Source organism: Doryrhamphus excisus, linkage group LG2 (genome assembly GCF_037039965.1).
Source record: "Doryrhamphus excisus strain RoL-2023G ecotype Guam linkage group LG2, RoL_Dexc_Guam_v1.1, whole genome shotgun sequence".
NCBI lineage: Eukaryota > Metazoa > Chordata > Actinopteri > Syngnathiformes > Syngnathidae > Doryrhamphus > Doryrhamphus excisus.
In genome coordinates this window covers 5,750,690-5,775,467 of record NC_136358.1, presented here as the reverse complement: position 1 = coordinate 5,775,467, position 24,778 = coordinate 5,750,690, and the positions used below count along the sequence as shown (strand labels likewise).

The 24,778-nt window shown below is 43.6% G+C and overlaps 4 protein-coding genes across 6 annotated transcripts; all 4 read left to right on the top strand.

Annotated features, from left to right (window-relative positions):
• The first annotated feature begins 536 nt into the window (after window positions 1-536).
• Window positions 537-7,419, top strand: tox4b (TOX high mobility group box family member 4 b). 2 transcript variants are annotated; one of them, XM_058067016.2, is made up of 9 exons: window positions 537-672; window positions 2,063-2,131; window positions 2,448-2,732; window positions 2,798-3,058; window positions 3,131-3,472; window positions 4,868-4,948; window positions 5,028-5,663; window positions 5,731-5,885; window positions 6,484-7,419. In XM_058067016.2, exons 1-9 carry the CDS (start codon window positions 667-669, stop codon window positions 6,539-6,541), a joined length of 1,893 nt encoding a protein of 630 aa, XP_057922999.2. In that variant the 5' UTR covers window positions 537-666; the 3' UTR covers window positions 6,542-7,419. The 2 variants fall into 2 exon arrangements, with proteins under 2 accessions (XP_057922999.2, XP_057922998.2); XM_058067015.2 differs by lacking the exon at window positions 537-672 and adding an exon at window positions 708-1,759.
• Window positions 7,420-8,261: 842 nt separating this feature from the next.
• supt16h (SPT16 homolog, facilitates chromatin remodeling subunit) lies at window positions 8,262-17,907 on the top strand. The gene is made up of 23 exons (XM_058068860.2): window positions 8,262-8,571; window positions 9,565-9,657; window positions 9,726-9,896; window positions 10,271-10,423; window positions 10,521-10,667; window positions 10,736-10,887; window positions 12,562-12,734; window positions 12,811-12,901; window positions 12,972-13,045; window positions 13,372-13,484; window positions 13,557-13,622; window positions 13,701-13,799; window positions 14,036-14,151; window positions 14,221-14,374; window positions 14,449-14,576; window positions 15,522-15,784; window positions 15,871-15,989; window positions 16,068-16,306; window positions 16,372-16,617; window positions 16,697-16,826; window positions 16,901-17,030; window positions 17,098-17,172; window positions 17,248-17,907. The coding sequence occupies exons 1-23, from the start codon at window positions 8,506-8,508 to the stop codon at window positions 17,346-17,348; spliced, it is 3,099 nt and encodes a 1,032-aa protein (XP_057924843.2). The 5' UTR covers window positions 8,262-8,505; the 3' UTR covers window positions 17,349-17,907.
• Window positions 17,908-18,062: 155 nt separating this feature from the next.
• LOC131126389 (C-type mannose receptor 2-like) lies at window positions 18,063-21,001 on the top strand. Its single transcript, XM_058068861.2, has 7 exons — window positions 18,063-18,239; window positions 19,034-19,085; window positions 19,737-20,129; window positions 20,202-20,370; window positions 20,438-20,613; window positions 20,704-20,786; window positions 20,853-21,001. The coding sequence occupies exons 2-7, from the start codon at window positions 19,049-19,051 to the stop codon at window positions 20,928-20,930; spliced, it is 936 nt and encodes a 311-aa protein (XP_057924844.2). The 5' UTR covers window positions 18,063-18,239; window positions 19,034-19,048; the 3' UTR covers window positions 20,931-21,001.
• Window positions 21,002-21,828: 827 nt separating this feature from the next.
• On the top strand, window positions 21,829-24,703 carry mrpl48 (mitochondrial ribosomal protein L48). Of its 2 annotated transcripts, none has more exons than XM_078796636.1 (8): window positions 21,829-21,938; window positions 22,280-22,308; window positions 22,403-22,437; window positions 22,501-22,589; window positions 22,665-22,834; window positions 22,914-23,016; window positions 24,155-24,244; window positions 24,321-24,703. In XM_078796636.1, the coding sequence occupies exons 1-8, from the start codon at window positions 21,918-21,920 to the stop codon at window positions 24,396-24,398; spliced, it is 615 nt and encodes a 204-aa protein (XP_078652762.1). In that variant the 5' UTR covers window positions 21,829-21,917; the 3' UTR covers window positions 24,399-24,703. The 2 variants fall into 2 exon arrangements, with proteins under 2 accessions (XP_078652762.1, XP_057923375.2); XM_058067392.2 differs by having other exon boundaries at window positions 22,277-22,308; window positions 24,321-24,701.
• Window positions 24,704-24,778: the final 75 nt, after the last annotated feature.

The following is a 24,778-nucleotide window of genomic DNA, read 5'->3' as shown; positions in this document are numbered from 1 at the left end:
GATATCGGTATCAGAAATTGAGTGAAGGACAATATCAGCATATTGATTTTCGACAAAAAAGCCAATATTAGACACCCCCAATAAAATTACCTATTTCTCCGGTGTTGAGTAGGTGTCCACTGTGTGTTGCTGGAAAGAAAAGCCATCTGTCTGCAGATGTGTACATGTAACTTCACATTTGTTATGACAGTTGTTATGTATTACATTTTTTATGTATCATTATTATGTATATTGTTTTATTCATTCATATATTAAGCAGCATAGAAGCTGTGGATGCTGTGTGGTACCAAAGAGGATTTTTTTAATGGAAGGTAAAAATACAAGAAAAACATGGGTATGGGAGGACTCTAGGACTCCCGGGAAAACGGGAGGGCATGACTGTAATTTCCCGTAAATTTCCTGTATTTCATGTATATCTCATTTTTTTAAAAGAATCCTCTCCAGTACTGCACGTGTACAATGTGTAAATAAATACAGTAGAGGGGTTCTACCGTTTACGAACGGCTCCAAAGGCCGCATTTGGATCTGCTAGCGTCACTTCCGGGTGCAAGTCCAATCTGGTAGCCGTTGCCATGTTGTGATACTTGAGGAAATCCAGTGTAGCCGAAGTTCATTCCGGCAAAGTGGACACAACAAGGAAAGAAAAATCACAAGTGGACAGACATCATGGAGGTAAGATGACAGTGACGCCCTTTGAAGAGGAAAAATGACCAAGTTTGTCGTCATGTGTGACGATCGGCCACAATAAAAGAAAACCCCAAAATCATTGGTGTTCACCACCCCAGTAAGGATGACGTTAAATGCGAGCTGATCGCTTGTACTAATTTAAATATTGTTTAATTTTTCTGGATTTTAATCGTTAACATATGAACATGTAAACATTGTAAGAGACATTTGAAACAGCAACTCTATATGAAACCGGGTTAACTTCTATTTGTTGAACGCTATGAAAGCTTGGCGGATGTGTTTAGTTTTGTCTTTCAAAGTAAAACTACATGTCAATGGAATGTGGGTTTGAGCTTGATAGTTTGGGCTAATTAACAGTTTTGTGAATGTAAAAAATATTTTTTAGTGTTGTGATGAATATAAATTGTGAGATAGTGTTATTCCACGGAAGAAGACGAGCTCGATGGATTTTATTTTGAACAAACATTGCTGCATGTCCGTTTCAGTGTAGTTTGACACAACAGCCCGTGCGGTCCTGGCATCACTATCTCGGGTTCCATTGATCAGCCTGAGCCGGGCCAGACTGGGTATTTGGGTCGGATGCTACGGTCACGCAGAGTTTCCGGTTGCGTCAAGTAGCTTTAACGTGGCTGTCGGTGCTTTGCTGGCTTGTGGGAGCGACACTCAAGCGGTCGCCGAGTGAGCAACAGCGGCAGTACCCTGTACCGCAGCCTTGCGTCAAATGCGGCTAAAGCTAAGCCGCCGTAGGGGAGCCACGTTACCTCGGTAGCTAGCCAGTCTGCAGACGGGTTATTTTTAGGGCGTCCACATGTTCGAGTCCTCAAGCCTCCAAGTTAATGCTGGTTGCGGGAATTCTCTCTATTATCACCCATATGACTCCCCAACCTGCATGTACAATTAGTGCGCAGAGGTGAGCGAGGACATTGCGATTATTGTTCTCCTGGGAGGTGTCCAAAAAAAAAATATGGATCTAAATTTTTATTCGGATCTAACGGGTGGAACCGGGCATCACGACGGCGATCCAGAGTTCTTGGACCCGCAGTCCTTCAACGGATTTGACTCTGACAACAAGGTGATTCAACTGAGCTGTGAGGCATGACAGCCATTTGTCATCCAAACAAAACATGCAGGCATCCATACATTTTCTATGGCGCTTGTTCTCATTCGGGGTTATTCCGGCTGATGGGTCGAGAGGAGGGTTACACCTTGAATACCCCGTCAATAACAGGACACATATATAGACAAACACACTCACAATGGACAATTTAGAATCTAATGAGCCTAATATGCATGTTTTGGGGCATGTGGGAAAAAGCCAAAGAACATGCAAACTCTACACTGTTGAACTTTTGTAAGTCACGCCTCTGTCTTTCAGTTCCCCGGAGGAAGTGACAACTATCTAACGATTTCTGGGACGGCACATCCTTTCCTCGCTCCATCAGAGGTGAGTAAACTTGGTCAGTTTCCCACAGGACTGTAATCTATTTGTGGTGGTTTGGATGGGTGCCATTGCAATTTGCATTATTGGCAATTGATGCATGTGCTTTTTTAACAGTATATTATTTACATACTTCACTGTGGTAGCAATGCACATTCCTCGGACTTGTGTATGTGCGTTACATGTCTGGATCTGATATTTTTTTAATAATTCGGAGCAGAGTTACAATACTGCCACAGTGGGAACTCAAATGTATTAGTGGTAGGTCATCTTGTGAATGTGGGCAGGAGCGTTGAGACTGATCTGTTCCATCTCTTCACAGACGTTCCACACTCCCAGTCTGGGCGATGAGGAGTTCGAGATCCCACCCATATCCCTGGACCCCGATACGGCGCTCACCGTCTCCGATGTGGTGTCTCATTTCGGGGAGTTGTCTGACACCAGCCCTTCTGACAGTGTGGTGGTTCCCGGGAATGCTGTGGTGGAAGGAGATGACCCGTCTTTTGCCTCCACCTTTGTCCACCCGCCCTCGCAGGGGCTCGAGCACCTTAGTCTTGGGGTCATCAACCAATCCGGAGGACCTCTGCTGGGGTCGTCGCTTGGCATGGTGAGGATGTCATAAGATGTTCTCGCTCGAGGTTGAGTCACAGAAACGCGCTCCTCCTCCTGTAGGATCTGGGCCATCCCATCGGGTCCCAGTTCAGCAGCTCATCGCCGGTCACCATTGATGTTCCTCTTGGAGACATGAGCCAAGGCCTGCTGGGCTCCAACCAGCTGACCACCATCGACCAGTCAGAGCTCAGTGCTCAACTTGGGCTTGGCTTGGGAGCGGGGAATATTCTACAGCGCCCCGAGTCACCGGAGAACCCTCTGTCAGCCACACCGTCACCCACCAGCTCACTGCAGGATGACGACATGGACGACTTCAGAAGGGTGAGATTCCCACACGGACTTTCTTTCCAAATTGACTACGTCCTTTGTGACATGTTCTCTCGCCGCCATCAGAGCATCCTGGTGGAGTCCCCCATCTCTCCGACCTACTCTGCCGGGGTTATTTCCCTCGACCCCAGTTTGGCTGAGACACCGCTGTCCGCTCCCACTGCGGGAATCTCGGCGGCCATCAGTCGGAAAGGAGGAGCTGCTGCCGGAGGTGCTGGGAAGAAAGGGAGGAGAAAGAAGGAGGAAAAGAAAGATCCCAACGAGCCACAGAAGCCTGTGTCGGCATACGCCCTCTTCTTTAGGGACACTCAGGCGGCCATCAAGGGACAAAACCCCAACGCCACGTTTGGAGAAGTGTCCAAGATTGTGGCATCCATGTGGGACAGCCTGGGGGAGGAACAGAAACAGGTAAGAATAAACAAAGTAAATACATTTTTTTCCATTAATTTTTGGTTGGTGCAAAGCTTTTATGTCATAACTACTTCCTGTATCTGCACTCTAAGCATCCTGGAAACTGGAGTTCTTTTAATAAATAAACCTAATCTACTACATTCTGCTATCTATTATACATGTGTCCTTACATAACTATATGCAAACATAATTAATTAGAAATAGCAGCACATTATTCATTCATTCATTTTCTACGAGGGGTGCTGGAGCCTATCCCAGCTGTCTTTGGGTGGGAGGCAGGGTACACCCTGGACTGGTCGCCAGCCAATCACAGGGCACATATAGACAAACAACCATTCACACTCACAATTTGGAGTTGCCAATTAACCTAGCATGTTTTTGGAATGTGGGAGGAAACGGGAGTACCCGGAGAAAACCCACGCATGCACAGGGAGAACATGCAAACTCCACACAGAGATAGCCGAGGGTGGAATTGAACCCTGGTCTTCTAGCTGTGAGGTCTGCACGCTAACCACTCGACCGCCGTGCCGCCCCAGCAGCACATTATAATATATAAATTATAATCTATACATTTTTGAATCCTCAGCGTTCAAAGTGTGTCCTGAGCTTCTGGAAGGCCTCTTTGGTGATATCACATACACCTTCATGTCAAGACTCTTGAGCACAATTAAATATATTATATTATGTTAATTAATAATATATATATTTAATATTTACTTTAGACCAGAAACCACCAGCCTGCCCTCACACATCCATCGATCCATCTTCTATGACGCTTATCCTCACTTGGGTTGCTGGAGCCTATCCCAGCTGTCTTTGGGGTACACCCTGGACAGGTCATCAGCCAATCGCAGGGTACATATAGACAAACAATCAGTCACACTCACAATTTGGAGTCACCAATTAACCTAAGGGCGGCACGGCGGTCGAGTGGTTAGCACGCAGACCTCACAGCTACGAGACCAGGGTTCAATTCCACCCTCGGCCATCTCTGTGTGGAGTTTGCATGTTCTCCCTGTGCATGCATTGGTTTTCTCCGGGTACTCCGGTTTCCTCCCACATTCCAAAAACATGCTAGGTTAATTGGCGACTCCTAATTGTCCATAGGTATGAATGTGAGTGTGAATGGTTGTTTGTCTATATGTGCCCTGTGATTGGCTGGCGACCAGTCCAGGGTGTACCCCGCCTCTCGCCCGAAGACAGCTGGGATAGGCTCCAGCACCCCCGCGACCCTCGTGAGGAAAAAGCGGTAGAAAATGAAAATGTTTTTGTTTGTCCGATATCTAATTCAGTAAATTTTGTCATTATCATTTTGCCGGCCAGTTTGATATCTTCAACAGACAGTTTCTCTTTTGTCGGTGATAAAGTCCTTGTCCTTTTTTTTTTTTGAAGGTTTACAAGAGGAAAAATGAACTGGCCAAGAAGGATTACTTGAAAGCACTTGCAGAATACAGAGCCGGTCTAAATTCTCAGGTGGGTTTTTTTTTGTGTGGGTAAAAAAGTTGCTGCTGATCTCATGTACATGTTGTTATGTCTGACATTGTCTATTCAGGCTCCCATTGAAATTTTAGATTCAACGCCTTCGCTGCCTCCTCGAGCCCCTTCCACTACTCCAGCACCTGTTGTCACCCCAACGCCGCCCCCAGCAACCCGCCCCACCAGGGCGCAGCAGTACAATCCCGAGGAGAACACCATCACCAACATATGCACCTCCAACATCATCCTGGACCTGCCTCAAGTCACTACGCGCTCCCGCACAGGTGCCATCAAACCGCAGCCACCTGTCCCCGCCACTGCCCCCAGCCCTCCCACAGTCACCAAGATCATCATCAAGCAGACACAGTTGCCCTCTGGCGCCGTCTCCGTCACAGCAATGCCCGCCTCATCGCCTCGCCAACCGCCACCACTACAGCAGATGCAGAGCACCCCTCCACCGCCGCGGCTGCAACAGATGGTACACGCCCAGCCTCCACCCCCTCTACAGGCAAAACCTCGAGGAGGGGGCGCGGCCGCCGCCACAGCTCCTCCTCCCTTGCAGATCAAAGTGGTCCCGGCAGCTCGCCAGTCAGATTCCGGCGTGCCGATAATTGTGAAGTCGGCGCCCGAAACATCGGACACAGCAATGGAGGTGGGACAGTCGACTGCTTTGGTGACGAAAGGAGAGGAAGTAGTGGACGCCGAGGAGGGGGTAAGTGCAACTTTGTCGGACCGCCAGAATGTACTGACAATGTTTACAACGTGTGCTTGTGTGTCAGATGGAGGTGGAGTTGAATGTTGCACCCGGGCCCACCATCACGACGGCCGCGGGTCCAAACATTTGCTTGCGTGCTGGCTGCACCAACCCAGCGGTGGAGAGCAAAGACTGGGACAAAGAGTACTGCAGCAACGAGTGTGTTGCCACTCACTGCAGGTCAGTCCACCTTCGAGTGGGGGTGTTTTGATCTGATATTGATCTCAGGCTCAGGATATCAGGCCCATGTCAGCAAAAAAGTATCTGATTATATTGACCGCATGTAAAACCTCTGATATTGGCACCAGATTGCAAACGCTCACATGATCACAACAAGGACGTGTGCTAACATGTTAACAAAGTAGCAAGGAGTAGGAGGAGTTAGGCCATAAAACGCCAAAACTTGTCATGCACATCATTTCCGTGGTGGCACTAAATCGGGGAACTTTAAAACCACCAACCCCATCGCACATTTGAGCAGTGTCACAAACGATGACGCAAGCCCAAGGTTCCCTGAAACATCCAATGCTGTTTGAAACATTTCTGAAATCTGAAAAATAAAACTATACCTTAGATGCATACAGAAGTACAAGAGTCAGTGTTTTCTCATACTTTCTGTTGTATACAGTAGTATGTAAGATCTGATCAGTAACTACACCAGCTGATACTCCAGGCTGCAATAAATGTATCGCAAATGGAAAAGTCTTATCAGGACACACCTGACTTCAAACAAGAAAGCAATAGCAGCTTTGATTGAACATTTTCATTTCTTCTGCAGGGACGTTTTCACAGCCTGGTGTGCCATTCGAGGGCGGAACTCCACCACCGTCACATAGTGCCACCAGGACACGCTCCTTTGTGGGTGAATGAATGAATGAATGAGTGGTGGCCATATGAGGCTCAGGAATTGGTACGTGTGTTTTAACCAGGCACACCAATGGCACACCTGGGGGGAGGAACTTCAAGACTCTGCTGCTTTGCACTCTCTCCAGCAGGGAGGGGGAGGAATACATCCATTATATGTAAAAAAGAAAGAGGACATTTTATAAAGACAATGTTTTTTAATGAACTTGAAGAAACTGTGCAGGGAGGAAAAGAATTTCCAATGTTTTTTTCCGCTAATTTCAGTGATTTCACTGTTACATTGAGGATCAATGTTTGTTTGTATGTGTGTGTGTGTGTGTGTGTGTGTGTGTAATATCGGTCGGCTCTTGTGTTGTAAAAAGTGCGTTCTATTGTAAACAACTCCCTGTGAAACATGGAGCATCACTTGATCATTTCCGCGTGTCATCTGCATGGACACATTTTTTAAATACATATTCATGACAGTTTGGAGGTGAAAACACGTTGAGAAGGTGGGGGAACTTAGGGGCTTCTAGCACAGTGCAAGGTTCTGAGAACTGAGGCTATGATTCAGGAAAGAAAAAAACAAAAGCTGTGGTTCACTGCCCAATGAAAGTGCTCCCGCCTGGATTATTTTTTTTTACTTATTCAGTGTCACATGGACCACCTGAGATGTAAAACGAACAAAAAAAAAGACTTCAGCCCTGTTGACACTACTTCTACTGGAACATACTTTTCGTTTTTTAAATTAACATGAAACAGTAATAATGGGATGCTCGTTTGCTGAGTACATTGTCAGGAAGGGGCAACTTCACTATAAAGGATAAACCTGCAAGTGTTTTCAATGGTGAAATAAAATTGTTTGTTTTAATACAGTTGGTATTTGGAACCTCACAGATGACACCAATGAACAGAATAATCCCAAATCCCAGAGCTGTTGTAAAGGCAAAATACAATACTTTTCCACTAAATCATATTTCTATCAATTTCCATATATTTCTCATTAATTTAAATAAATTGATCCTTGGTGGGAACAACTATACAAACAACAATAAAATTAAAATACAATTTAAATATACAATACACCCCAGAGTCTTATGAAAGTGATGATTCTATTAATGATGCTATTAATGTTTTTCAAAGCTGACAATGAAAAAAATTATATTTTACCATAAAAATAACAAATTGAAAATGTTTGCCATTTATTTATATAGAATCTGACAAGATAATTATAAATTATTATTGAGATATTTTTTGCATCATTAAAGACGTTATCTGTTTTTAACACTGAACCCTGTGTTAAAAACTCAGTGTTAAAAACTGTTAAAAACATAACGTGGGAGGTTATGTTTACTTTCGGTTCCTCCTCTCATTTTTTGTCGCGAGATTTGAGGTCCTCTCTCGATACGTTTGATGACGACGGCGGGAAAAACACCGTGGCGGGAAAAAAGGGGGCAAAGGTGATCAACACGCGACAGGGGGCGTTGTTGGGCGATATTTTAAATATGCCCACCCCCCCCAAAAAAACAAAACAAAATAAATTACAATTAAAAAAAAACAAGTTATGTTTACTAATATTTTGATTAGTGTTTTTATAACGTTTTGATGCTATTTTGTTTATTTTTGGGCATATGCATAGAATAAGGAAAAGGGGAGGGAGGAGGAGGTGGACTTAATTATGAGAGCTTGGTGTCGTCGTAGTGCATAGAGGGAGAGAGAGAGAGAGCGGGGGGGACATAACAGGAGAGAAATACTCAATTGTTTTTCATATGTAAATACCCTATTAGAAGGGTTTACAAGAGGCAATAACATAATTTCGCGCGAGGAGGAGGAAGGCGCGTGTATTGAGCGGATATCAGCTTCACAAGTACCACCACTTTACCACCATCATCATCATCATCCGGCCTGCTGAGACGCGAGGCCGGTGGCTGGAGTGTGCAGCTGCAGCAGACTCACCATGGCGGTTAACCTGGACAAGGAGGCGTACTACCGGCGGATAAAAAGACTCTACAGCAACTGGAAGGTATAAAATATTGGAGAGCCGGCCGGCGTGGGAAAGACAACTAAAACTTGCTAGCCAGCAATCCAGCTAGCTTGTTTGTCCAACTAGCCAGCTACCTTAGCATCGCTCAAACGTACTTCATATTAAACAAACAAGCGCCCCGTTTGTAAATAAATCACTAGCAGGCAATTCTTTTACTACGTCGAAGCTCAGAACATTCTACCGTGTCGCCATGTTGTCACTCAAAACACAGTAACTCAATTTAGCTCAATGCTAATGCTAAAGGTGGCTAGTTGGACAACGCCAGTGAAGGAGGCAGCATGTGCAAGATGCCCTCATGAGCTTTTGGGTGGCACACGCTCTTACTGCATTCGCCACTTACAACGACTGGTAATTCCACTTTAATATGTAATATTTGGCGTTTTTTGAAGCATATGTTCCTCGTACAGTTAACCCATGCTATTGTATGTGTTATTGTACACACTACCTTGACATTACCTCACACACACAAATCTACATGATGGACTCTTAAGTGTGTACTTCTACCTGCCACTGCACTACATCAATATGTACATGTATATGCCGATGGAGGTTTTTGCATTATATTTTGCTTGATTTGCTATTATATTGTTATTTTTGCTCTTTACTGTATTTGCTATTTGTACCTTATTTTATTTATTTTATTATACTGTTTTACATAGTACCATTCCCTTATTTTCTTGAACCCTGCATGCACTCGTGTTTTCGAAATCTGTAAGCTGCTGGATCTGTGAATTTCTCTTGGAGATGAATAAAGTGTCTAGAAGACATTCACACTCACCTTCACATGTATGGACAATTTAGAGAGTTTAGCCTAAAATGCATGTTTTTGGGATGTGGGATTGCCCAGAAGAAGCCTTTGGCAGGGATGTACATGCACACTAATCAATAACTGATGTGCTAACCTTTTATATATTCATAATTTGTATGTGTCTATAAGCATTTTCAAAAACATAACTTTGTCTTTTCTCCCAGAAAGGAGAGGATGAGTTTGGTAAAGTCGATGCTATTGTGGTCTCTGTTGGGGTGGACGAGGAAATTGTGTATGCAAAATCCACAGCCATACAGGTAAGATATTTGTATTTATTGTTAACAATGGTCAAGTTGTTTATGTTAAAGGGATCCTGTCTCTTCAGACTTGGCTCTTTGGCTATGAGTTGACGGATACCATTATGGTCTTCTGCGAGACCAAGATTCTCTTCCTGGCCAGCAAAAAGAAGGTGGACTTCCTCAAACAGGTGGCCATCACCAAGGGTAATGAGAATGCTAATGGGATTCCACCCATCACGCTGCTCACCAGGGAAAAAGTGAGCATGACATTTTCATAAATTTCAGACCTAAGCATATATGGTTTTCAAATTATTTGAAAAAGTATTTTTGTGTCCCAACCCTAAAATATGCAGTATTTAACAAATTCAACCAAGCGTCCATTGAGTGTTTATGATTTATTAGGTGTTGATGGTAAAAGCAGGATTATGTCAGATATATGGTGTTCTAATGGGCTAAAATGTAGGCATATATGCTAATCTCCTATTTTATACACCACCATGAAATATGGAGGGTGTTAAACAAGATGCTAATTCTCGACAAATTTCATAGAAATTGCCTTAATACGGACCGACTTTTGTTTTGGGGAAAAAATGCAGAATGTTGACGCTGGTGGATGTGGCGTGTCTTCCAGAACGAGAGCAACAAGCCTAACTTTGACAAGATGCTGGAGGCCATCCGCGGCAGCCATAAAGGCAAGACGGTGGGCATATTCAGCAAGGACAAGTTTCCCGGCGACTACATGAAGAGTTGGAATGACACTCTCACGGCCGAGGGGCTACAAAAGGCAAAGAGAGCTTCAAAGCTGGAAATTATGATTATGATGGTAACTGAGAGCGAGTGTGCCCGTTTCTGATGATACTTCCTGTTCCATCCCCTTGCAGGTGGACATCAGTGCTGTGGTGGCGTACACCATGGCGGTAAAGGAGGACGGCGAGCTCAACTTGATGAAGAAGGCAGCGGCCATCACCAGTGAGGTTTACTCCAAGTTCTTTAAGGAACGTGTCATGGAAATAGTCGACGCAGATGAGGTGATTATGTGGTCATTTTAGACGAACACTTTTTTTTTTCTTGCTCACATATATTTTCCTGCCAACAGAAAGTGCGCCACAGCAAACTGGCTGAGTCTGTGGAGAAGGCAATCGAGGAGAAGAAGTATTTGGGTGGCGTGGACCCAACCACAGTGGAGATGTGTTACCCTCCCATCATCCAGAGCGGCGGAAACTACAGCCTCAAGTTCAGCGTTGTCAGGTAGCTTATTATTGTTATTACTAATATCGAGGAATGTATGTTTTCCATTTAAATTTGGTGACAATACACGTGTTGTAAAAAAAAAACTAAAACAATATATATTGTCATATGAAATCCATTTTATTTTTTAAAAATATTTTTTGGATAGAAAATGAATGAATGAGTGAATATTTTAATTGCAGTTTTTTTTTATTTGTTTACTTTTTAACCTTTTACACTTATTTTGCTAGCATGGAGTGTGCGTTTTTGTCAGTAAATTAAATGTCTGGTAATTATATGCAGAAATCTTTACCTTTTTAACAATGCAATACATCATTGGCTAGTTCATATACTGATGAAACTTTGCTTATGGGACTGTACACATTCACTGTACACATAGCTATAAGGTCTTCAACAAACTGTAATACCCGTGCTTGTGGTTTAAGGAAGACGCAGTCACTTACATTGTCTCATTAATGTAAGATGTTTATGACACCCTTATTTTGTTGACACAATTAGACCGTCTTTAGTGACTGACGGTTTTGTCGGGCAGTGGCTCTGGGTGTTGAGGGACTGTCTTCTCTGGTGACACTTCTCTTCAACACTGGCTGAAATTCGGGATATCCCTATTGGTAGATGTTCGCTCCTTTTTAAGGGTGACTGGAGGGTGTGTTTCAACTCTAGTGGGATCACAGGTACTATGACCTTTAGTTGAACCTTGGCTACAGGAGGTGCAATGTGGTTTTTGTCCTAGTCAAGGAACACTGGGCCAGCTCTACACCCTTGCAAAGGTACTAGAGGGTGCATTGGTTTTGCCCAATCGGTCCGCATGTGCTTTGTGGACTTGCAAAAGGCATTCAACTATATGTCTCTCATGGTGTCCTGTGGTGGGTGCTCTGAGAATACAGGATACGATGTGGTTCTGGTGGGTTCATCAGGCTTTTGACGTTTAGCCTTTACAGGGGCGGTTTTCAACTGAGTGTGAAGCCTCCAAATCCCAGGCCATGATTCTCAGTCAGAAAAGGGTGTCTTGCATCTTCTCTGGGTTGGGAGTGAAGTCTTGTTGTTGTGTTGAAGTATCTCATGGTCTTGTTCACGAATGAAGGAAGGTTGTAAGCGTGAGGTCGACAGGCGCAACATCTGCAATCATGTGGTCGTTTTATCAGACCGTCATGGTGAAGAGAGAGCTGAGCTGTAAGGGAAGATCTCTATTTACCACTCGTCACTTGTGGTTGTGACCGGAATAATGAGACTGCAGATTTCCTCCATTGGGTGGCTGGAGTCAGACTTGGATAAGTGGAAGAAAATAGATGGATATTTAATATATTTCACAATTCAACAAGTTAATGGGGTATTTGTTGTGACATTTTAATTCATTTATATTTATGGTTTGGTTCCATTAAATATCAAGCCACTTAAATGTATTCATTGGTTCAAATCTGGTAAATTATTGTGATAATTTGGGCCAATATATAAAACATACATTTCACAATTCAGCACAGGGTGAATTTTAATATATTATGTATGTCACATTGTGATTAATTCATATTGAAATTTTTAGCAAAAACTTAACATCACATCAAATAGAAAATGTATTTTTTGGTGAAAATCTGTTGGCCACAAAATAAGCATCAGAATTCATCGGCAATTATATATTTTTTGCCCAATATATTTATTATTTTTTAATTCCTTCAGCGACAAGAACCATATGCACTTTGGTGCCATCACATGTGCCATGGGCATCCGCTACAAGTCATACTGTTCCAACCTAGTGCGCACGCTCATGGTGGACCCGCCACAGGAGATGCAGGACAACTACAACTTTCTACTGCAGGTGGAGGAGGAGCTGCTCAAGGAGCTCAAGCACGGTGTGTTTAGGAGCATGGAACTTTTTTTTTTTAATTTTCTTTTTGAAAACTATTTTAATGCATTTCCTCCCCTCAGGCGTGAAAATCTGTGATGCCTACAATGCTGTTCTGGAGTATGTGAAGAAGGAGAAGCCTGATCTTGTTGCTAAGCTGACCAAAAATCTTGGGTCTGTTCTTCTAACTAAACATGCACGCACTCTGCCCTGAAAGACACCGGTCTCACATGTGGATTTGCAGGTTTGTCATGGGAATCGAGTTCAGAGAGGGCTCTTTGGTGCTCAACTCAAAGAATCAGTACAAGCTGAAGAAAGGTAATCATGACCACATGTTTAAACATCATGCTATGGGTTCTTGTTTTTGACGTCCGATACACAATCATGAAAAAAAATTCAATTATATTTTTGGGCCCCCTTAATGGGTTGTGGTTGTAGTGCTTTGGACATGCTAGCATACATGTAATACAGAATGTTATACTTATTGGTCGACTGGTAAATGATTTGTGAAAAATTAGTTGCTAAGCCCGGATGCCCCTGAAAAATATTTTGCTTCATGGTGGCCATGTTTTTCCATATGTGTGTAACAAATTTGGTCATTCAACTAAAGGACTCTAAAACAATTGTGTGTGTTTGTGTGGCAGGCATGGTGCTCAGTATCAGCTTAGGCCTGGCCGACCTCATCAACAAGGACGGCAAAAAAGAGGAACAGAAGAAGTACGCCTTGTTTGTCGGTGACACAGTGCAAATCAACGAGGTGATCTTTCTCAATGCGCACAAACTCTGCACACTTTGTTGTGTTAGAATTAAATGTGTGTTTTTGCGGCAGGAGGAGGCAGCTGCCGTGCTCACACCCGTTAAGAAGAAGATTAAAAACGTGGGCATCTTCCTAAAGGTAAGAGTGTGTCTTGACAGCTGTCATTTGAATATTAGTGTGACTGCCATCTTTGAAAATGCCCTGTTTCTCTTTTAGAATGATGATGAGGACGATGAAGAAGAGGATGGGGATGACGCAGAAGAGCTGTTGGGAAAAGGTGCTCGTGGTGCGGCGCTGCTCGCCGATAGAACCCGGGTGAGTTGAGGAGTGTGTGTGTGAGGCACGTTCACTTGACGTGCTCTTGAGAGCTGTTGACTAAGAATTTTTTCTGGTCTCTACTAGCTACTTGGAAAGGTAAGTAGTCAGCACTGATGAAAGCAAGCCCGTTCTTTTGTGTGTTTGTGTGGATCATCGCCATACATCATCATGTGTGTTGTTGGTCATTGTTGGCGCATGCATGGCACTCGCTCACGTGTCTGTCGCCCACTCAGAACGAGATGACTGCGGAAGAGAAGCGTCGCGCCCACCAGAAGGAGCTGGCTAACAGTTTGAACGAGGAGGCCAAGCGACGTCTAACCGAGCAGAAAGGGGAGCAGCAGATCCAGAAGTGAGTTGTTATGGGGTTGGCAACGGCCCGGCCTGTCCTGGTTTTGACCTCCACTCTCCTCCTTTTTAGGGCCAGAAAATCCAATGTGTCCTACAAGAACATTTCTCAGATGCCGAGAGAAAAGGACATCAGAGAAATGAAGATCTTCATCGACAAGAAATACGAGACGGTTGTCATGCCTGTCTTTGGCATCGCCACACCATTTCACATCGCCACCATCAAGGTCCGCCTCATCTTGGAACAGTCATTGATTGACTGGACCTAACATTTGTTTTTTTTTCCCCTCTTTGCTTCTAGAACATCAGCATGTCTGTAGAAGGTGACTACACGTACCTGAGGATCAACTTCTACGTTCCCGGCAGCTCCCTCGGCCGACAGGAAGGAAACATTTTCCCCAATCCGGATGCCACTTTTGTGAAGGAAATGTATGTACTAATACAGTTTTATAAAAATGTTTGGGATGTTTTTTTTTAATGTAAATGTGTCTTATCAAAGTTAAGACCAATCTGAAAAATTGCAAAAATGTACAATTTCCACTGTTGGATCTTAAGGAGGTTCAAAGTAAAGCTTTAAATTGCAAAAAGAAATGGAAATGAATTAATAGTGCCAACCATTAATTCATTTCCATTTCATTTATCCAATTAAATCCAATTAATCCGCTCAAAAAAGCCAAAAATGTTACCTTAAATACATTTTCATAGTTTTACGTTGAGAAAACACTTCAAAATGCACATAAATAAATATAGATGATGAATGAAAGGTATAAACGGAACATGTAAGGTTACCTTTGCCTTCATTGAAAACACAATTCTTGACGTGACTGAAAACAGGAAAGTGGTGGTGGTTGGTCTTGCTGCCACATCGTGTCTTTGGAAACAGTCACATCTTCGGTAAAGGTAAAAGTAATTGTAAATGTTCATTTGTCTCATTAATTCGTCATTTATATGCATTTATAATTGGTTTATGAATGTTACACTTTTGAAGTCAACACCGCATTTTAAAGTCAAGCCCTGATGACGTCATAGATGGGTGAACCCATAAATTGTATTTCTATTATTTATTCATTCATTTTCTACCGGTTATCCTCACGAGGGGGGGGCTGGAGCCTATCCCAGCTGTCTTCGGGTGAGAGGCGGAGTACACCTTGGAAAGGTCGCCAGCCATCACAGGGCACATATAGACAAACAACCATTCACACTCACATTCATACCTAATGGACAATGGATTCACCAATTAACCTAGCAATAAATCTGACATGATGGTGCCCTCTGGTGGTAGTTGTCAAGTAGTAAAAATCTAGTGTGTTGACTGTCAACACAAAATAAAACTAAAGCGTACTGACAAGCGATTCTTCCTTCCCACTTTGTCAGCACGTACCGTGCATCCAACCTGAAGGCGCCTGGCGACACCTCAGTGCCATCCACTAATCTGCAGAACGCCTTCCGCATCATCAAGGAGGTGCAGAAGCGCTACAAGACTCGAGAGGCAGAGGAGAAGGAGAAGGAGGGCATCGTCAAGCAGGACTCACTAGTTATCAACCTGAATCGCAGCAACCCCAAACTCAAAGACCTCTACATCCGACCGAACATCGCCCAGAAGAGAATGCAAGGGTCCCTGGAGGCACACACAAATGGTAAAGTCCAAGGCCATGCATTCACTGAGGCCGCCATCACTGCCTTCCCATTGTTTCAATCATTTTCCACTCATCTCCTGTGGCAGGTTTCCGTTTCACATCTGTCCGTGGCGACAAAGTGGACATCCTTTATAACAACATCAAGCATGCCGTCTTCCAGCCATGTGACGGCGAGATGATCATCGTCTTGCACTTCCACCTGAAGGTTGTGCCAGAAGAACCTGCCACTCATCTTCTAACTCCAAAGTTGAACTCAAAAGTGTCCACTTTGCCCCTCATATAGAACGCAATCATGTTCGGCAAACGGCGCCACACGGACGTGCAGTTCTACACGGAGGTGGGGGAGATCACCACGGATCTGGGCAAACACCAGCACATGCACGACCGCGACGACCTCTACGCCGAGCAGATGGAGCGCGAGATGCGGCACAAGCTAAAGTCGGCTTTCAAAAACTTCATTGAGAAGGTAGAGACGCTAACGCGGGAGGAGCTGGAGTTCGAGGTTCCATTCAGGGACCTCGGGTAAGTTCCACCATTTAGATTTTTCCCTGGCGACCAAGACATCTAATTGGGGGGTGTGTTTGCAGCTTCCAGGGTGCCCCCTACAGGAGCACCTGCCTTCTGCAGCCCACTTCTAGCTCCCTCGTCAACGTAACAGAATGGCCGCCATTTGTGGTGACGCTGGATGAGGTGGAACTGGTCCACTTTGAACGTGTACAATTCCACCTGAAAAACTTTGACGTGGTCATTGTGTACAAGGACTACAACAAGAAAGTCACCATGATCAACGCCGTGCCTGTCAACTCCCTGGACCCCATCAAGGAGTGGCTCAAGTAAGCTTGCCATCGCATCGAGGATGCCCACAAAAAAAAGCAAGCTCCTTTTTGATTCATGCTTGTCTTTTCCTGGCAGCTCATGTGATATCAAGTACACAGAAGGCGTGCAGTCTCTCAACTGGACCAAGATTATGAAGACCATCGTTGATGACCCCGAGGGCTTCTTTGAGCAAGGAGGATGGTCTTTTCTGGATCCTGAGAGTGAGGTCTGTCCCATACTTGCATCAAATTTTCAAAAATGTGACCTTTTTTTAATGAATTTTTCTCATTTATGCGTCAGGGGAGCGGCGCCGAAGAAGATTCGGAGTCTGAGATGGAGGATGAAACCTTTAACCCTTCTGGGGATGATGAGGAATTTGAGGAAGAAGAGGACAGCGATGAAGACTACAGCTCAGAAACTGAGGATTCCAGTACGTTTCCACTTTTTTCTTTTAAGCAATGTAAACGCTGCGTGTTGACCAGTAAAGTTGTGTGCAGACTATAGCGCGTCGCTGGGCAGCGAGGAGGAGAGCGGCAAAGACTGGGACGAGCTGGAGGAGGAGGCCCGAAAAGGTAGGCAGTGCCTGGTCCGGATCCGCTGGAGCTAAGAATGACATGTGATTTGACATTGATGATGATGTTGTCCAGCTGACAAGGAGAGTCACTATGAGGATGAAGACACATCTAACAAGAAGAGGAAGATCCGCTCGTCTGCAATAACCCCCAGCAAGAAGAAGAGGCGACACTAAACTGCCAAACCTTCACCAACCCCCCCTTCTTCTTCCATAGCACCCTCACTTTTCCTCAACTGGTTCTTTGGACTCTGACGTGCCCATTCAGATACACAACATGTGTGCGTGTGTTTGTGTGCGTGTGTAGACATAGAGGCTATTGTCTGTGTTGGTCTACACATGGTCACAGTGACGTACCAGCATTTTCTCTTCATTCCTTGTCTCTCTGCATTGTGTGCGTGCGTGTGTGTGTGCGTGTGCAACGTGTTTTTTGCTAATGTTTTTGTTAGCTAGTAAAACACTTGATATTTTATAGCAAGCCCCACCCCCTTGCGATGCCTTCACTGAACAATTTGAGGGCATTCCAGAACTTGTTTTTTTGAGGGGGGGTGGCTGATTAGTTGTTTTTTTGTTTTTTTTTAATGGGGTATATACACACACACACACACACACATACGTGCACACAACCTCCCTTGTCTTTTGTCTCATTTCTGCTTTGAGTAGATATGTTTGTTCTCCAATTAAGTCTAAAAAAAATGTTTTTTTGTTTTTGGAATAAAATTAAAAGGAAATGTTATTTCTTATGTGTGGAATTCCTCATTGGTCATCTCAACCAATCAGAGCTAATGTTGAACTAATGCTGATGCACCATCTTTCTCCCCCAACAAGTCCTGATGTATGGGCAGGGTTTTCATACACGTTTGCTTATTGATGTGACCCCTGTTGATCTTCTCTCAAAGCTTTTTCTTGTGTCTCGAGTTGCACCCCTGAGGCGACACAACCCAAACCTGTTCTCCTTTGGAAAATTTGGTGCAGGAGGAACATATAGAATGCACAAGGGAGCCAGAAAGACAAGAAAGATGTGTTCACATTGCTTGAGTCACAATCAAAAGAGGCGACCAAAGTCTGGTGAGTGAGAAACTCTTTGTTCATAGTCTACTTTGTAGAATTTTCTTGTTTAAAAGACACAATGTTTTTCTTATTATGCAGTTTTGAAGTTAGCGAAGCTCATGTACTACATTTGCTTATTATGACTGTTTAACATAAATGTTCTTTCCCAGGTGTGTGAACATGTTTTTGAAAAAAATATCTGTAATCTTCATGGGACAACACTAAGGAAATGATGCTTTAAGATAGTGTAAAGTAGTCAGTGTACAGCACGGATAACTATAAATAAACCTACCACATCTCAGGCTTTGCCATGGTCGACTAAGGAAGATGTACGTGTAAAATATATGAGACCAACGTGAACTTATTTGGCTCTGATAGTTGCCCAGTGTGTGTTGCGACAGGCAGGTGAGGAGTATAAAGTGTGTCCCAAATTGAGCTGCAGAGCAGTATCCTAACATTAAAAGACCCCAAACACACCTCCAAGACCACCACTGCCTTGCCAAAGAGGCTGACAGTAAAGGTGATGGGCTGGCCAAGCATGTCTCCAGACTTAAACCCAACTGTCATGAAGGCCAAGAGGATTCCAAAGGAAACGTGATGCTCTAGTGAACTCCATTACCATTACATTAAGGCAGCGTTGGAAAATAATGGTATCCACACTTAACCATTCACATTTTTGTTGGGGGTGTACTCACTTTTGTGTGTTGTTATCCAAGCTGTACACTGTCTACTTTATTGTATGAAAGTGCCGTTTTTTTAGTATTATCACATGAAAATATATATAATTTAATTGAAATGTATGTATGTTGCAGGAAATCAAGTCGGGTATGAAGTGGAACGTGCCTGTCCTTGTCCTCCTCGCTGGTAACAACAAATTAAAAAATTTATAGGAACATTTTGGCCGCGATTAGATGTTTTTTAAACAAATGCAGATTTTAGTGAGCCATACTGGTAACATGCTGTTTTGTGTCCCCATGAAGTGCTATTTATAGGTTTTATATCACATGGTTTGTCTGGTATCAGGCCAGGTATCATGCCCCCAAGTGTCAGTATCAGCCCGAGACCGAAGGTCTTATTAGATCTTATAAAATCTTTATTATCACATACTATTTAATTATGAGCTTATTATCACGTACTATTTAATCAAAAGACCATTTCGTTTCCAGAAAATTTTCTGTTCTCTGATTGGACAGCTCGCTCTGAGTGGACAGCTCCGGGGGCTGATACTGGACATGGTTAAACTCTATATTTTATCAGTATCACTGCCCTGGGCTTTGACACAGTATCATTTCGGCCTTTTCCCGTATCATTCATGGGCGGTTTCTAGGGTACAGGGCCAATTAATACTGTAGTATGTGATAATGTGCATGTATTACATATATACTGTACTGTAACTCTGCACTTGTCCAACATAATAGATATGTTATTCATTATAAAATAATATACAGATACATCATACTGTATACATTCATCAAATGACCCCATGTGACCACTGATGAATTCCTGTGTCCATAGGCGTGTGCACACTTCCAGCTTTGCACGCCGCCCGCCAGTACCACTACACCAAAGAAACCGTCAACTGGCAAGAGGCGCAGTCGGTCTGCCGTGACCTCCACAGCGACCTGGCCACAATCACCAGCAGCGAGGAAGCAAAGAGACTAGTGGAGGGGTCACACAATACCATTGGCAGTCTTGGCGGCAAGACCTGGATCGGGCTGCGCGATGACCTCAATAAGTGGACGTGGTCAAATCCTAAGGACGGCAACCTAGGGCCAAACGTGTATAACAACTGGAATAAGGAACAGCCGGACAACTCTAACGGGAATCAGTTGTGCGTGAAGATGGAGGCCGACGGCGGATGGGACGACACCTCTTGCGCCGAATTGTTGCCATTCGTCTGCTACGACGGTGTGCACTTCATTTAAGCGGCCAGCTTCTTTGGAATGCGGTGATCGCCTGACATCCTCTTCTTGTTTCCAGTCAATGCCCCAGAGAAGTTTGTCAAGGTGGGAGAGCTTCTGAACTGGTTAGATGCTCAGGGCTACTGCCGCAGGTTACACACGGATCTAGTCACCATCAAGACCACGACAGACAATGAGAAAGTGAGGAACCTCAACGAGGGACAAGACGTCTGGATCGGCCTCAACAGGTCTGATGTTGAAACTCATCCTGTTTTAAATTCTGTTTTACCCTCCTTTTTATTTGGGTTCCCACAGGACAAGGGTGTGGTCTGATGGGAGTGACTCCCTCTTCCGCTTGTGGGGGGAGAAACAGCCAGATAACGCCAATGGGATTCAGCAGTGCACGGTAGTGGATCTCGGCACCAAGGAAGGACTTTGGTCTGATGAAGACTGCACCTTGAAGCTGCCGTATGTGTGCCTCAGAGATGATGGTATGGCTGTTGTGTTCACTTAGCACAGTTAAACTGAAGTGGACCAGATTGAACTGGTTCTTCTCACTACTTCTTCTTCTGTGTTTGCAGTTCACTTGGTCGACCTCAAGGTGAAGCTGACATCCAAAATGAATCTGACTGAGAAAGACCTCGCCATCCTGGTGGAAAGAGATGTAAGAAGCACACACACAACTCTGAAACACAAATTGAAAAATAAATGTAACTATTTTTGTTGCCAGTTTTCTACCGCGTTGATCCAAATGGGACTTCCTGAGAACATTGTGGTTCGTCTGAACAAGGTCCTCAAGCAGCAGTGACGTGCGGTCAGGGGAAGCATAATGAAACAAATAACTAATAATATAATAAATAACAAATAAATATTAATATTTGTCCATAGAACTGTGTTATAAATGTGTTTTTTTACAACTGTTCAGGGCTGGGATCTAACTCATTCCCCCTGCTGTTAAAGGCAGCAGCTGGACCATTACACCACCATTGGTTGACAATTGAGTTGTGAATTCTGCCATTTTACCTTACTCTGCCACGTGCTGTCAATCATTGTGGCAACGAGCGTAGTGTCAGATTACTCGTCTCTTTTTTTTCTCTGCTGCCTTGTCCAGGTACACCCTGGACTGGTTGCCAGCCAATCACAGGGCACATATAGACAAACAACCATTCACACTCACATTCATACCTATGGACAATTTGGAGTCGCCAATTAACCTAGCATGTTTTTGGAATGTGGGAGGAAACCGGAGTACCCGGAGAAAACCCACGCATGCACGGGGAGAACATGCAAACTCCACACAGAGATGCCCGAGGGTGGAATTGAATCCCGAGCATTGACACTATTGATTAATAATAATTAATCAATTTCCCGCAAAATAAAATGTATATGGAGTGATCATATTTTGATTACTGAAAACCAGGGTGCTTGGTTTTGCAATTTAATACTCAAATGATACTGCAAGTTTAATCAAAGATGCCTTATAATTTCAATACATATTTCAATACTATGCCTCCTCTGTATGTTTCGAAATGGAGACCGTTTGGTCACCCTACTTTTTTTTTTTTTGTTAGTTGAATGTTGATAGCTCAAAAAAATGTTAATAATATCACTGACATGTCCAAGCAGAAAGCAAAAATGTTTGGTTAAGCATGCAGGAACTGTTCATTTGTTCTTCATTTAAACGGACATGCAAAGACGACGAACCAACTTCCGGGTCTGCTCGACGCATGTCTACTGTAAATTTGTGTGTGCTACCGACCAGTGTGAGTAATTGTGCCCAAATAGAAGCCGGGCTATGAATCCTGTCCTACGAAAGGTAATTTATATAATTTTGTTATCAAGTGATATTTGTTTTGCGAAAAACGTCCGCTCCCTTCTACGTGTGTCCTTAGCGAGGTTGCTATACATCCCAAAGCTCTATACACATTAGCACCAAATGCTAACTTAGAAATTAGCACACTATATTAAATGATTTACCTTGTTATAATAATGTAACGCATTGTTATCGTTTTTTTGTGTACGTTAAAACTTCTTACTGTGAATTTCTTCGTTGACCTTTCCAAACACTGCCCTCATTTGGCTGTGTAGTTTATTACAAGTGCATAGAACAGCAGCTAGTCCAATTTACTGCATTGTGTTTTTTGTTTTCAATAGCAGGTGCTGAGTCAAGGACCATTGTTGTGCAGGTAAGTACCTCATGTTGGCCTCTATAAAACCTCCATTGTTGTTTTCATAGAAAAACAACTTATTGATGTCATTTTTATGCTTTTGTCTTGAAAGGGCTCAATCATGTACCCAGCAGCTTCCTGTTTGGGGTAAGATAAGAAGTTAGTGGTGTTTAACGGAAAAGATTTATAATGTTCTCCTATCGCCTGCAGGTGGTGTTGCTCTGACACAGGAAAGGCAATACAAGGGTGCCCCGACAGAAGGCATCGGCAGGTGGAAACATCTTTTACCCAAAGAAGTGGTAAGAAAGCACACAATCATCATGAAATTTAAATTAAACCTCTCAATTTCTGAATAACTCCTATTTGTTGGTCAGCAAAAGAAGAAATACGACAAACATCAGATGCAGAGTATCATGGCCGCCACCAGCACGGCATATGGAACCCTGAATGTCAACGTGTCAGGCTATGACATGACAACAGTAGAGCACTACGCGCAGTACATTCACAACCTGTGTATTCGGCTTGGCGTCAGTGTGGCAGAGAGGTAACTTTAATGCTGTTTATTTTATTGACAACCTTTAACCACTGGAGACTAAGTGTGTGAGACGTGAACTCTTGCTCAGCTATGCATTGCCGACCCAAAGCACAGAAGTGATGCTGATGCCGGAGCACGGCACCAAGATGCATGTGGACTCCATTCTGAAGACCCACAGACGTGTTATTCAGGTGAGTTGAATATCAGGGTGGCTAGTATGAGTGCTCAGATCCACGGGCGACCACGGCACACTTCCCTCCTTTGCAGCCCTGCCAACTAGTACGCATTTTTCATCCTCTGCACACATTTTGACACTTAAATATGCTTGTACATGTGATGCTGGAGCATAACAAAGCCTTCATGCTGCATGTGGCATGGAGGGAGATACTGACAGTTAAGGCTGTGATAGGCCGACTTGTAGTACATTATTTCCTGTGTGTACAGTATATGACTCGTTTAGAGGGCGGACAGGCCACAACAAATTCCATAACGTAAACGTTTCATAAGACATAAAGAGGAATACAGTTGTACCTTCAAAAGCACGGTTTGAACATTGCGGCCTCACACAGTTTTTCAGTTTTTCACAAAGTAATTAATTCATAAATGATTGCTGTTTTGTGGTTGAATATGGCCTTTTTATTGATATTTAGGCAAATTTGACTTATATTAGGTCTAAATGCAACATTTTCAAGCATAAAAATGCTTAAACGAACTATTCATTTATTTCATTTATTTTCTGCCGCTTATCCTCACGAGGGTCATGGGGGGTGTTGGAGCCTATCCCAGCTGTCTTCGGACGAGAGGCGGGGTACACCCTGGACTGGTCGCCAGCCAATCACAGGGCACATATAGACAAACAACCATTCACACTCACATTCATAATTTGGAGTCGCGAATTAACCTAGCATGTTTTTGGAATGTGGGAGGAAACCGGAACACCCGGAGAAAACCCACGCATGCACGGGGAGAACATGCAAACTCCACACAGCGATAGCCGAGGGTGGAATTGAACTCGGTTCTCCTAGCTGTGAGGCCTGCGCTCTAACCACTCGTCTGCCATGCAGCCCCCTAAACGAACTAAATGTACTAAAATACAAATAGAAGCATTATTCTGATGTAGTAGTTCACATTGGCCACTAGATGTCAGTGTTCAGTGAGACAACGGCCAGAACGCCATAACAGGCATTTATTGCAATAATAACATAATATTCTGAATATTAACATGGACTACTGTTGGGGCCAAGCTAAAAATGGGGCAGGAGAGGGATGAAGGGATGATGCTCAAATCATTGACTTAGTGTGAGTACCCCCTCTTCCCCCTATGCACAGCTGAGCAGCCTGAAGGCAAAGCTGTGCCCCATTTTGATGGACATGCTTATGAAAAACCAGCCTGAAGGGGTCCAGCTATCTGTGAAGGAGGTGAGTCTACTTTATTTTTGACAGCTTGTCCCTTCCCAATTGTTGTCTAATTGTATTTCCCTTTTGGCCCTCTCAGCACACCCAGGCTGACTTCCAAGCCCGCTTCAAGTCTCGACCTGAGCTGGAAGGCCTCCTCGCTCAGATTAGCCAATAAGCAGCTTGTGGATGAGATTGGAAGTAGAAAATGGAAAAATGTTTACTATTTCCAATTATAAGACTTGTTACTTAACATTAGGGCTTGTGAATTTAAAAGTGACATTACAGATTTACTACCGACCTAACATGCGACCATTGTCTAAATAACTGGCAATACAAGTGAGTAGGAAGATCAATAGGCTAGGCTACAAGACTTTATATATCCCACATTGGGAAATTCCATTGTTTCTGTGTAAAATTTCCAGTAAGATAATCAGTCAGGGGAAGCGGAGAGATGAACATAAAGCAAATAATAAATACAATAAATATTACACTGTATTAAGAATATATTTTCAGTGTGATGTCAATTCTTTTTGACATTTTCCAAATTAAAAATAG

What these genes read in the sequence shown, in the direction of transcription:
- supt16h (XM_058068860.2), top strand. Translation starts at nt 8,506, where the DNA reads ATGGCGGTTAACCTGGACAAGGAGGCGTACTACCGGCGGATAAAAAGA. An exon ending in CGCTGCTCACCAGGGAAAAA is followed by an intron (nt 9,897 to 10,270) that starts GTGAGCATGACA and finishes CGTGTCTTCCAG; the next exon opens with AACGAGAGCAACAAGCCTAA. An exon ending in GGGGAGCAGCAGATCCAGAA is followed by an intron (nt 14,152 to 14,220) that starts GTGAGTTGTTAT and finishes CCTCCTTTTTAG; the next exon opens with GGCCAGAAAATCCAATGTGT.
- tox4b (XM_058067015.2), top strand. Translation starts at nt 1,652, where the DNA reads ATGGATCTAAATTTTTATTCGGATCTAACGGGTGGAACCGGGCATCAC. An exon ending in GAGCCGGTCTAAATTCTCAG is followed by an intron (nt 4,949 to 5,027) that starts GTGGGTTTTTTT and finishes TTGTCTATTCAG; the next exon opens with GCTCCCATTGAAATTTTAGA. An exon ending in TGTGTTGCCACTCACTGCAG is followed by an intron (nt 5,886 to 6,483) that starts GTCAGTCCACCT and finishes TTTCTTCTGCAG; the next exon opens with GGACGTTTTCACAGCCTGGT.
- LOC131126389 (XM_058068861.2), top strand. Translation starts at nt 19,049, where the DNA reads ATGAAGTGGAACGTGCCTGTCCTTGTCCTCCTCGCTG. An exon ending in GCCATTCGTCTGCTACGACG is followed by an intron (nt 20,130 to 20,201) that starts GTGTGCACTTCA and finishes TCTTGTTTCCAG; the next exon opens with TCAATGCCCCAGAGAAGTTT. An exon ending in GTCTGGATCGGCCTCAACAG is followed by an intron (nt 20,371 to 20,437) that starts GTCTGATGTTGA and finishes GGGTTCCCACAG; the next exon opens with GACAAGGGTGTGGTCTGATG.
- mrpl48 (XM_058067392.2), top strand. Translation starts at nt 21,918, where the DNA reads ATGAATCCTGTCCTACGAAAG. An exon ending in CAAGGACCATTGTTGTGCAG is followed by an intron (nt 22,309 to 22,402) that starts GTAAGTACCTCA and finishes TTGTCTTGAAAG; the next exon opens with GGCTCAATCATGTACCCAGC. An exon ending in CCAGCAGCTTCCTGTTTGGG is followed by an intron (nt 22,438 to 22,500) that starts GTAAGATAAGAA and finishes TATCGCCTGCAG; the next exon opens with GTGGTGTTGCTCTGACACAG.